The 12,829-nt window shown below is 36.9% G+C and overlaps 1 protein-coding gene across 5 annotated transcripts in view; it reads right to left on the bottom strand.

Moving 5' to 3' along the window:
* The window catches only part of USP32 (ubiquitin specific peptidase 32), a 79,181-nt gene that overhangs the window by 46,653 nt on the left and 19,699 nt on the right, over positions 1-12,829 (bottom strand). For all 5 annotated transcript variants that reach the window (XM_075440119.1, XM_075440121.1, XM_075440117.1 and 2 more), the window contains 3 exons: positions 10,123-10,250; positions 2,416-2,521; positions 1,707-1,825 (listed from right to left, as the gene is read on the bottom strand). In XM_075440119.1, the coding sequence (XP_075296234.1) occupies positions 1,707-1,825; positions 2,416-2,521; positions 10,123-10,250 (353 nt within the window). The remainder of the gene's footprint in view (positions 1-1,706; positions 1,826-2,415; positions 2,522-10,122; positions 10,251-12,829) is intronic.

Raw genomic sequence — 12,829 nt, 5'->3', positions numbered from 1 at the left:
GATCAGTTTCCCCATCCAGTTCATTAAGGCATCATGTAAATACCTGAGCCAGCACAAAGGTAGGAGAATGAATGACAGTCAGGAAAAGGGTAACTCAACTACATCAACTTTGCAGGATTTAACCCCCTATGGAACCACCTGCTTAAGCAAAAAAAACTCTGCTGCCAAATTAACAGAGAAGAAAAAAGTAGGCTTTTTTTTTTTACTTCTGTAACAGTTTGGATCAGAGACAAGATAATTTTCACACTACCTGTTCCACTCTACTCTCCCTCTACATCTTGCACTGCCTTCTGTAAATGCAGCAAGAGCTATGTCACATTTCACTAAGACCCTGCATTCTTCCAATTGATCAGAGGAAGGACAAGGAACAAGAGGGACAGGAAAACTTCGGACAGATGGAAAAAAGCACTGGAAGCAAGTCATGTTTACAGCTGAGCCATGATGGAACCCGAGTAACTACAGCAATACAGATATCACTGAATTGTTTCCTGTATTTCAGAAACAAGAGTGCGGAAAACTCAGATATATAGTAAAGCTTATATTTCTAGATGAGTACATGCAGTAATTCTGAAGAATAGTAGTATCTATAAACATCATCCTTGAAAGCATAAACTCATCCGCCATACGGCAGGAAGGCAGGCCCACAGCAGGAACATTAAACTTTCTTGCTCTCCAGCAATGACCTAGTATGATTAACAGGCCAGTAAATCCTGCTGAGTGGGTTATTACACTATTTTCATTTTAAAAGAAAAATCAATATACAGCATTTTCTTGATCAGGAAAATGGTATGAAGTCAGATTGATACTTCACTTCCTGCAAGTCTTCATAAAGTATTTCTGGATTTCTTGGACAGTGTGCAATGAACTTTTAGGGTATAATTCATCACACCATATTGATGAGAAATTAAAACAGGAAATACTGAAGTGGGTCAGCTTCAGAAACTAGACTGCAGTATACATATGATTTACGATTCCAGCCAAGAATGAAGAATGTAATTGTTGCCTACAAACCCAACAACGGTTACACCATCAGACCAAATGAGTCTGCCTCAGCCAATGCCCATAACTAAATTTATCTTCAATACAGTACAATAAGATTTAAGGTAATTAAGTAATCTGATATCCACAATAATGCTTCTAGTCAATCAGTTTCTCAGTGGAATGTATAATGATGACTAGATTTTGCTGATCACAAATGGAGCAACCAAAGCACAAAAACCTGACAATTCATCAAGGTCACTAGTGCCAAAGAACTATCTGTGAAAATTTAAAAGTAACAGTAGCCTGTTTTAGACATGGACTTCAGCAAGCTTCATGCTTGTGCACATTATCTTTCCTCTCTCAGACGTGTGTTCTAGATTTCTTATCCGACTGCAATAAAATGTCCACACTGATGAATGAATTTCCACTAACAATACTAGTATTTACTTGATAACAGAATTACCCTTGGGAAATTACATCTTTCAAACCAGCACAGTTAAGTCAAGCAGCATGGAGAATACCTACATTTACTTACCAAGCTGCTATTCACAATACAAAGGACATGTAATATTACAACATAAAAACCTACAAGCTTTAACCAAACTTAAACAAGGTCAATTTGTTACCATACATGCATGAGCATATGTATGTCAGAGAAAAACAAACTACCCAATGCAATTTTCACTTTTTTGTAAATGCAGTAGGATAAAACCTGTATGATATACCTCAGAGAAACATTTCTTGAGTGACTCTGGGACCTTCCCATCAACCACATGCAGCATCTTCTCCATCTCTTCACGGACAACATAACTTCCAGATTCATTAGAAAAGAGACTGAAAATGTCTGAGGAAGTAGACATATGGTCAAGCAACTACAGTAGTTACATTTTTCACATATTAAGTTCACAACTGACTGAGAATGCCAAAGGCTGTGCAACAACTAAAGGACTGAAAACTTCGGTTGATTCAGTTTCCACATAGCTTAACAAGATTTAGGTCAAGAAGTATCTCCTTTTTCTTATACCATTGTCCACTAATCAAAAGGAAAATAAATACTATCAAGTCAGATTAACAAGGAAGACAAAACAACAGAAGTATGTAGGCAGATGCTTTCATTTGTTTTGAAAAATATCAATGCCGTCCTCTGCCCACATACAGTGATCAACACTCTTTCTGTAGGTTTCTAACATTTACATTCATGATGACTGATCAAGTATTTCGTTTTGGTGAGTACAGAAAACAAAAATTCACTGAAATTCAAAATACACAGCTAAAAATGTCTAAAAAAATACTATCTTCACTAGCAAATGTATGCCCTGGTTACACAGAAAAACAGAGACTTAGTATACCACAGTTAATGCTTGCGTTACGTAAGTGTATTTTACACTCACTATGCACTGTCCTGTTGTTACTGTCGTAAATTACACTACTTACATTTTGTTTTCTCTTCCTCTCTGCCTCTCGTAAGTAGAACTAATCCGACTATCAAGTTATTGAAGTGCAGCCCTTTGGATATTCCTCCAAATGAACAGTAGATAACCTAGAAGAATAAAACAGAGAAGTTAACCAAAAAGTTAACAGGGAGAATAGAGATGTCAGAACTAAAAGCAGCAACTTATATTGAGGCTCTGTCTTATGTGGGTTTAAGTTAGTCACCTTACATTCAGCTAAACACCCTTTTAATATTAATTCTGTTATGCTTTTGTAGCTCTTCCAGTACCTATAAAAGAGCCTTTCCAGGGTCTTCTATTTAGTGAAACCCAGGTACTTTTCATCAACAGCTATATAAAAAAACGTTAGAATCCTCCAACGAAGACAGCTTTTTGCTTGGTCGCTGGTGCTGTTTCCCCAGACTTCTTTATTAAGGCAATGACGACTAAATCTCCTCCAGACTAGGCTTTGATAGTCTCTAAACCATGAAGAGGCTGCTGGAGCACCAAGTGTTTCATCGCCCCAATCACAGGAGATACACTTCTACTAAGCCATCAAAAACTACTGCTTCAAAAAGATGCGACGCACAAAAAAACCCCTTCCATCAACTATACCTTAACTATCTTAACACTGCAACTGTTGCTAGAATGACCATTCCAGTTTAGTACCCTGCTCTAACAATCTTATTTATATCTTCCTTCCAATAGAAAGCACTAGAAATCAAGACACCTATTCAGCAGCTACTCGAAGATCCACAGAGTGGCCACCAGGAACAATGCAGTCAACAGAAGGGCTGAAGCATTTACCTTTCACATGGAAAGTCTGTGCACTGCAGCTTAACTCACTCAACAGCATCTTAACAGTGATTCAACACTGATACATGAGTTATGAAGGCAGCATGTCATTTTAAGACAAACAGCAACTAATTTTAGTAAACAAGAATTACCACCTCGCTTATTGCAATATATTACTTCCCCTTGCCTCTAATGCTACAGAGCACAAATTAAACTATGTATGCCACACTGCTCTTCAAACATGGGACTCTCCCTGTAATCCCAAATCTATTCCTACAAGCGTCAGTACTTTATAAGTATCACAGGACAGAAATCTGCATTACGTATTAGAATTTACAGCAGTCAGAACTTATAAACTATTCTTACATAGAAGAATTATTTCAGTGTCTATGTCTTATAATTTGATTTTCTTATAGGTATCACACTGAGTATCTAACCATAAAGAGAAAGTATTAAGTCTAGCTGATGGGGAACTATTACTGTGAAAGACCAGAACAAAGTGATTTGTCATTGATCATGGTTTGGATAGCAGACTTATTTGCTGAACTTGTTTTTTAAATACAAATCTTTCAGAGGGAAAGACACAGGAACAGAGATCAAATTCTATTAAGAAAAGTGTTGTGCACATTCTAGAAAATATTTTCTTTGCTTGCATCTCAATTACATTCTAAATAAACAATGATAAAACCAGGATGTGTACACTCAGTTATGTATTACTTTTTCATTTTTCTCCAGTAAAGCTTTGAGAATATTCTTTATATGAGAAACTAGCCAAATAGCAATAGCAGACTTCAGAGGTCAGCAGAGCTTCAAAATTATTGTGGACAGATTGACAGTGGGTGACATCCTGTGAATCTACCCAGCAAGTTAAAGTTTTCAACACATCAAAACAATCTACTTTTAAACCACCATAAAACAAAATCATTACAGGAGTGTACAAATTCCCATATTAATTAGGACTTCAGTTTTGAAGTATAGAAGTTGGTACAGCACAAAATCTACCACTGTCTGGGCACCTCCCACAAATTGCAGAATTAGGATCATAAATCCACTGGATGCATCCAGCAAACACTCTAGTATAACAAATTTATCTTTGAAAAAAACCCCAGAAATAATTCTAAACCAGATTTAAAAAAATAAATGAAAACTACATTTGAGTACAATCAGAATTTTGCCTGTCTCTTTGCAGACACATACTGCCTACAGGTTGGTTTTTGGTTTTGGTTTTGGTTTTTTTTAAAGCAGTTTTCATCTTCTGCCTCTCTTAACACTGTAGTTTCATTGCTGGTTTAAACCAGTGCTAGCCTTTCCCCTGCCCCTGATAACTCATTCCCACCGTCCCTCCACTTCCAACATCTATGCCAAAACAAGCATTCATGCTGCGGGACTACGAATGAAATCAGGGAACGAACCTGAGTTGGAATTAACCCTTTTTGTTATCAGGTTTCACTAATCCAGCTCAAAGTGGATGACTGCAGAGTGAGAATAAGTAGCCAGGATGAAGCTGACTGTGAAACTGGTTCAAAATAACTAGATAAATGACATTTAAGTATTACAAGAGAACTTCTATACACTACCATAACCATGTAGGGTATTCCACGTAATTAAGTGCAGTCCTTTAAAGGAGTCAGAAAGCACAACATTATAATGAGGTGGAATAAGGAGGAAACCAGTTCTCCACAGGCTGAAATCCCTTTGCAAAATGTTGAGTACCATGTCTCCCAAAACAAAATTTTAAAAAGTCCCAATCTCACTGACACAGGTCTATATGCCAGGAAACCGTTTACCAAACACCTGACAACTGTCAATATTTGTTACTCTAATTGTAAGCTAAGAAACCAGTAAAGTGCTTTAAAAGAATTTGCGCCTTTTACACTGATAAAGCAAAGTGTAATGAAATTGGTTGCCAAAAGATTTATTTACCATAAAACAAATAGCTGAACACTAGAAACAGACATCAGAGAAAATAAATTCTTCCTGCGTTGTCAAAAAGAACAGCTTTTGAGGTCATCTGTTGACCACTATTTGTTATTAATACAAGAAACTTTAGCTTCCTTAGTAGTTTAATCACTTAATAATGTTTCATAATAAATTACTTGTAAATCACAGACAGGAATCTGACACTTTTCTGAGACAGTTCTGAGTAGAGATGGAAACAAACTGACAGCAGTTACAAGAAACCTCTGTAAACAGGTGCTGTAAAGGTCACCGTGACGCCCTGGACCTGTAGTTTTAGGAATCAGTTGAAAATTCCGAAAGAATGTATTACGTGCCAACTGACTTCTGTATCTGCAGAGGCTGGCATATGTCTCCTTTGAGTCTCTCGAGGATAATGGTGTGGGGCTCAAAAATGAGCTTCAGAAACATCTAGTGACAAAGCTCAGACAGATCTGATTCCCCAAGTACCTCAGCCTAAATGAGCTGGGACTCTACAAGAGGTTCACAAGGTTAAGCGGAACAAGAAGAAAGTCACTGGACCCAAAAGCCCTCTTTCTATCCTCTTTTTCCTCTCCAGTAACAACAGTCACAATGCCGCAGCCAGAATCCTCAAGCACAAGGAAAGGGTGGAAGAGGAGGGCTGAATACCAGAGGCATGTGAATGAGTCACTGCTCTTACTATCTCAGGCGTGGTTTCCATCTCAAGGAAAAATTAAGCCAGGACTGGGAGTGACCAAACAAAACCAGCCATGGGCCTGTCAAGGGCATTGGACAGATCTGGCTAAGCCACATAGCATTGTAGTGGCAAGAAGCAGCAAAGGAAATACCTACGACAGACTAGCTACATTAGATTTACTACTCTACCTGCCCTTTACGCTTTGTGTATAACAAGGTGTGGAAAATGTACCATTGTCGCCTTTCCAGCAATAGCACGCAGACTAGCAAAATTCATTCGCAGACTGTGCTCCAGACAACCTCTGAAGCAGTATCAGGCAACAAGGTAGTAAAAAATTCTAAACTTTTATTCACCTCTCTGTCACAGTTCTTACCAGACACAATGCTGAAGCAGACAGATTCCCTGAAGACACTTCACCTCGATACAGTTCTATGCGTTACCTTCAGTAACTCCTCTGCTTGCCCACCCCTCAAGCTATCACTTTTCATTGCTATCCACGTCAGACTATTACAAGATGTCTGAAGGCAAGTAAATGTAAATGAGGCCGATAATACAGAAAGATCTAATTCTACAGAAAACATTACGTAGAAACTGCAGTTTCATTCCACTATAAGACACAGTGCTACCCAAATACATTAACTTCCTATAGGGCGTGCAGATCATCCTCTTCTATTACAAAAGTTTAATCCATTTACAAACGCTTGAAGGGGTAAATTATTAAAACTAAATTTGTGCTCTATTTGGACATAATGATTGTATATGCTTCATGGACAATGTCATGGCAGAGATTTGAATTCCACACTTTCTACGTCTAATCATTCTGATTTCACAAGATGCCTTCAAGGCTACACTGCATATGTAAGCAAATTAACTTTATATTACATTGGAATCATTACTTTTTTTAAAATATGCAGTTAGCTCTGCTGAACGCTATAGTTTAAGTCTTAATATAATTATTTTTGATCAAGAAAAAACCACAAAGAGCACAAAAAAGAAGAGAATTCCTACATTCTAGATTAACAGGACTTCCAGGACAAAAAAAAAAAAAAATACATATATATGAATAAACAAATAAGAAATCACTGGTTTTCCTTCACAAATGTTAATAGTATGATCTTTTCTTTACACTTTATTCTCCATCACTCAGATTTAACCTTTCTGTGCTTTCAGACTTCAGAACAGCTGTTTTACAAATTATCTCGAATAAAGCTGTCTCCTCTGTTCATCCACCTGAAAGCGTATTTCTAATTCATACCTATTTCTGAGTTTTTCCACTCACTTCTGTTGAATTTTGTACATCTCAGTTATGATATCAGTTGAATGCCAAATATTACATTTATATATTATTTCAACATAACACATTGACTGTTCATGATATATGATATAAACACAGAAAAGGAATTCTATGGATAATGTCCAATCTATCAGTATTTAACATACGCAACTACAGCCATCGGCAGTTGGCATTACTTTGAATTTAGCTGCTTAATAATTCTTTGAGAAGAATTTATAAACACTGAATAGTTATAAATATATAACAGAGATTAGTTTGCATTTCTAAGGAAAGGAACTCCACAATTTTTCACACTAACGTGCTATTTGGAAAACTTCTTCTAATAAGATGTACCATTAAAATCTGATGCAATTTTGTATTTTCCAAAATTACTCAATGCTCTTGCAGCTTTACTTAAAATAGCCACACCCAGACAGGATCATAGCAATTTAAATTTCAGAATGTAAAATTTAGTATAATTTTATGGTACATAGTCACATTTTTTTACAAAATGTAAGTCTGACATGTTATGTTTCATGGATAACTGAAGAGTATAACAATACAGCTCCTTTTCTATTAAAAAAAAGTCTCAGTTTATACAAACAGTTTCCTTCAGGTCCAAATCCCTGGCCCTGTGCCCACACGCTCCAGTAAGCCTGCTGGAAGCCTAGGAGACTATGCTCAAGGCATTCTTTTGGCTCCTTTCTCTAGTGAGTATACAAAATCCTGGATTCTTTCCTGAATTTATCCTTCTGACTCCTCTTCTCTCTCAGTCCTTGAGAAGTCTGTGTTCTTGGTCCTTTGGCAGCCCCCTCAATATGTCCTTCATGTCTCTCTCAGCATTATCTCTCTTCACATTACTTGGCCTGCAGCTTGTTAATCGATTAGTCACATTTGAAGACAAAGATGGACTGGCACTTAACTACTTAGTAAGTATCATAGAATGCTGTGTATTCACAATCATAATATATGTAGGTATACATAAAAGGTATAATCTAATTAGTCATTGAAATGGCTGCACAGGCTGAAGTTCAGAGGTCCTTTCTCAACATTCTTCCCCTCCTCAGTCTAAAATACAAAGCTACTAAAAATGCTTTCTTGATATCTTATCAGCATTCCATCCTTCCACCTCCTCTGAACAATACTTTTTCTGTCAAGGAGCCCACAACTGCACATGGTAATTGCATTATTTCCCTATATTTAAAAATAAATGCTGTATTCATACACCTCACTGCTTGAGCAGCTTTCCCGCAGTTAAAACAATGCAGATGCAGCATATCTCTTAATTTCATTTTATTAATATCTTCAACTCCATTTTTCCGAGTGATTCTTTCAGAACACTACTGTCCTGAACATTTATATTTTGTGTGCATGGCAATCATGCACATGGTTTGACCAAAGTTCCACTGGTTTCAGTTCACTGTTTTATGTCCCTGCTGTAAAACTCTGCATTTTTAATTTAATGAATTCCTGAAGGCCTATCACTACTCAGATATGAAAAACTATTATTCAAAACATGCAGAGAAGACAGCCCACCAATCTGAGGCTCAAAATGATCAATTTTAATGATTGAAAAGCTCAAAACTCAGAAGGCGGCTTTAAGCCGCCTAATGACTTTGCCTGCTTTTCCACATCCTGAAGCCAGGAATCACAAAGCACCCCTTTACAGTATGAGCAGAATCAAATCCAAATTTTGTCCAAATTTACAGTATTCAAGCTCACAGATATGACTACTGCATTGCCTGAATATGAATGCTAGCAGTACACAGTAATTTGTGCTAGAATTTTAGATGTCAATGTGCTAGTTTTGATGAGATGACATCAAAAACCAATTATGATTCTTCCATTAATTTTATTCCACCAACTGGAAAACCAGAAATGCAGTATAACCATAAGGAGTGTTAAACAGATAATCATCAGCAAAACTGTGTCTTTAAGGACAGATTTCTAAAAAAACAAAGTAGAAGGTAGCCAGCAGACATTTGAAAACCCAGAGTCTCTATTCGTGACCGAAAGTTTACTTCACCCAAATCAGTAACTTAATCCTTAACACTGGTATACAAGGGATAAAAAAGTACAAACTAACTTCATAACTACATAGTTAATGTAAAATTCTCAATATTTTATATTATTTCAAACCAATCATATACAGTGTAGGATATATATATTTTTTTTAATCTTATGGGCTATTAACAGTCAAAGCATCCAGACAACATATACAGAAATTAATACTGAAGACATGCTTTAAGCTATGGGCATACTTTCTTTTAATTTGATAGTGCTAACATACACTGCAATTTTTCCTGTTAAGAGCTTGAAAACCCACATAAAAATCAAACTGTTAACTATATTACAGAAGGAAGTAATACCATCCTCTTTGTCAACACTTAGGAAAAACAGAAAAAAGAGCAGAGAAAAGATTAAGCTTAGGAAAGAAGTAACTCTACCACTGTGCTAAACCTTTTGCAATGCACACTTCACCACTCACATTGTCTAAATAAAACTGGAAGACTTGTACGCTGCCTGTGAGGTCAGTAACACTGAAGATACCAGAAAGAGAAGCTGTGATTAGAAATGACATGGAGCAAGGTATCATTTGAAAGATCTGGCTAATCTTTTTCTTCTCTACCAACAGCATTTTAATTTCTCTCTCAAGACAGGGGCAACACTATGAAAGAAAATATTTTTTTAAACATGCATGTGTGCAGGATGGTATTATTATTTTTTTTACATACATACACATACAATATTTATATCCAGATGTTCAGAAGTTTAATTCCAAGTCATCTACCACCTATTAGTCATGTTGGAATCAGCAGCTCAGTCAAGCACACATCAGTGATAACTCATGATCCAAGACTGGAACATTATCTTCAGATAGAGAACATACATTGCAATATTTTAGCAAAAATGGAAAGAAATTAAATTAGCTCATCTATCTGTATAGGCATAATTGTGTGTGCACAGCTATAGGTGTACATTATCAACTGTATACGCCTCCCCAGAAAAACAGCGAGCCCATAGATTACCTCAGCAACTTTTGGAGGGACTCCATCACCAAGAACTTCCCTGATGAAGCACTGTTGAGTCATATAATATGAGAGTCCACAAGTTCTCTTGAAAGCATCTTTCAGTCGCTTTAGCTCTATGTCTGTAACTGTGTTGAGTGAGTGAGAACAGAGGATAAAAAAAAAAAAAAAAGAGAGAGAGAGATTTAGTCAACAAAGACGTCATAGAAATGTAATAGCCTAAGGACTCTCAAAATCTGATACACTTTACATTTACCTCTACAATAAAGAGATAGGAAGACATTAAATGCATTATTTCACCTAAATAATGGGAAAATCTGACTACTAGAAAATGAGTTCTAATAATCTAATCTTCCCGAAAAAAGTGAAGTAGACCTTAAGTTACCATCAATGATTACAACAATTCACCAAGTTTTCTCTGACTACAATAAGTGTATTATAATTTGTTCTAAATTAAGGACCATTATTATCACACAAAATGAAAATAAGCTAGCTTTATGATCAATTTTACATTGCATGTAAGCCAGAGAAATGCTCTGTAACCAACAGAGGTGAATATTATTAAGACCAGCTCTAGCAGCACGCTTCAAGTAGTTTCATCTAGCAACCAGGCTACTTCTCCGTATAAAGAAAAAAAAAATTTAATCACCACTTACATGCTTGTAAGACAGTACAGTGAAGCACGAATTTAACAGGAATACCACAGTTGAATTTTGGATTAAATGTAATTCTTCACCTAAGATTTTCTTGCACGGTCAAAATCTAATTGACAGCTAGAACCTGCCCAAACTTGCTCACAATCTGTAAACGTGAAGTTTGATGACATCCCATTTCTACTTGCATGTGAGCTTCCTGAAAAGCAGTCAGTGCTTTCAGACTTTACAAGCATAAAGCAACTTTCTAACAAAGTGTTTAAGTGAAGTATCTCACTGAACAAAACATGTCCTTTGGCAAAAATCACATTGCAGAGAATAACACACCATGACCTGGATCACATGTAAGTTACCATGTAGTGCAGAAAGAGCTATTTACCATCTAGCAGCCAAAAGAAATGATGCTGGACATGACAGCTATTTCACTGTATTTATAGTAAGGCATTTTCCTTCCCCTGATATAACAAGCCAGACAGAAACAACAGTGACACGGCCAAAAGTGTGTCAAGCTTTTTGTCAGCCAAAAGAAAACAGAACACTTGAGAGCTTAATCCAGTGCTCTCTTTAAAACTTCTACATTTCAATTAATTTATTCATCAAAAGAAAAATCACTCCTTAAAAGTAAATCGCACTGAAACACTCCTCTGTAATTTTAATCCTAGTCAACATTGAAACAGATTAGTGACTTCATTTAACAATTGTAGTGTGAAACAGAAATTGGGTCATGTTTCTTTTTGAATTTTGTTACAGATTCTGGCTACTTCTGACCTGAAAATAATTCAAAGGGTCTAAGAAACAAACCTAAAGTGTGACCCACACAGCACTGGTGCTATCATTTAACACGGATTTGGCAAAAGATATACTCAAGTTATCATCATCACATATCATATTTTAATAAAACAAGCGTACTTTAATTATATGGCAGAAGAATGTTGGTATAATACTGTTACCTGGTTTATATGGTGTTTAAATTTCACTATTTCATACTAACGTCTGTCTGTAGAGTCATTTCCCTTCTCTGTGCGTGCGATGCTTTAACAAATGCTCAAATGCTGTTAGGCACACCAGTTAAAGTTTTCTTCCAAGATATTCCCTAGCTAACTGGAAACAGGCTCTCAGATATGGTGTTTACAACCTGAAGCGACACTCTCCACACTCCCGAGCTCTTCTGCATTACGGAAACAGGAAGCAAAATAAAGATTCTGCAGAGAAACCGACCCTCACACTGCAGCCTTTCCTCCAAACATGTGCAAGAAATCACCAGCAGTGCTTCACTTCAGAGAGATGCTTCACCTCGTCCCCTCCACATCTCTTACACGCCACGTAACTACAGCAAATTTTCAGCCACCAGGAACAACTCCCCACCAGATGTCTAATGAGTAAAAGCTTGGGATTGCTAAGGGGACGTAAAAAGGCGAAGCTACCAGCTTCATCATTTTGTCAAGGTAAAGCAAACAACCTAGAGCCTAGACAAAAACCTAGCGACCATACTTTGATGAAAATATTTTAATTCATTGTATTTTATATGCGTGAGCACACACATACTTTTAATAAAAACAGACTCTGCGTTCCATTTTTTTCTCCCCCTTAGCTAACTTCTTTGAACTCCTCACCAGTTAATCCAATCTGGTTTGTACTGATTTGGCAAAAAAGTTTATACACAAAGTGTTAACTAACCATATGCTTATGGCTTTACACATACTATAACGGACTTTCAAATGACCTAGCTACTGCTTGCTGCAAAAATAAGGCTGAAACATACACAACATATACAGCTACTTCATATAGCATTCTGTCATTATCAGTGTTTTCAGGTTTAGTTCCTGGCTGCATAGAAAATTCAAATGATTTTCATAAAAATCATATGCGAAATATTTTTTTCTCCCAGCATCGATGATATTGTGTCCCTTGTTCCAATTCGTTGAAGTTTCTCCCCAGTGTGGCAGCACGGCGGGGAGGAGCGAAGGAGGCTCCGTATGAGCCCAGCTGCACATCGGCACAGTGCTGCGTTCCTGCCGCACTGACAATCCCTCCCGTTCCACCCCACGCTGGGG

Source organism: Opisthocomus hoazin, chromosome 20 (assembly GCF_030867145.1).
Source record: "Opisthocomus hoazin isolate bOpiHoa1 chromosome 20, bOpiHoa1.hap1, whole genome shotgun sequence".
Classification (NCBI taxonomy): Eukaryota; Metazoa; Chordata; class Aves; order Opisthocomiformes; family Opisthocomidae; genus Opisthocomus; species Opisthocomus hoazin.
This window is presented reverse-complemented; position numbering and strand designations above follow the sequence as displayed.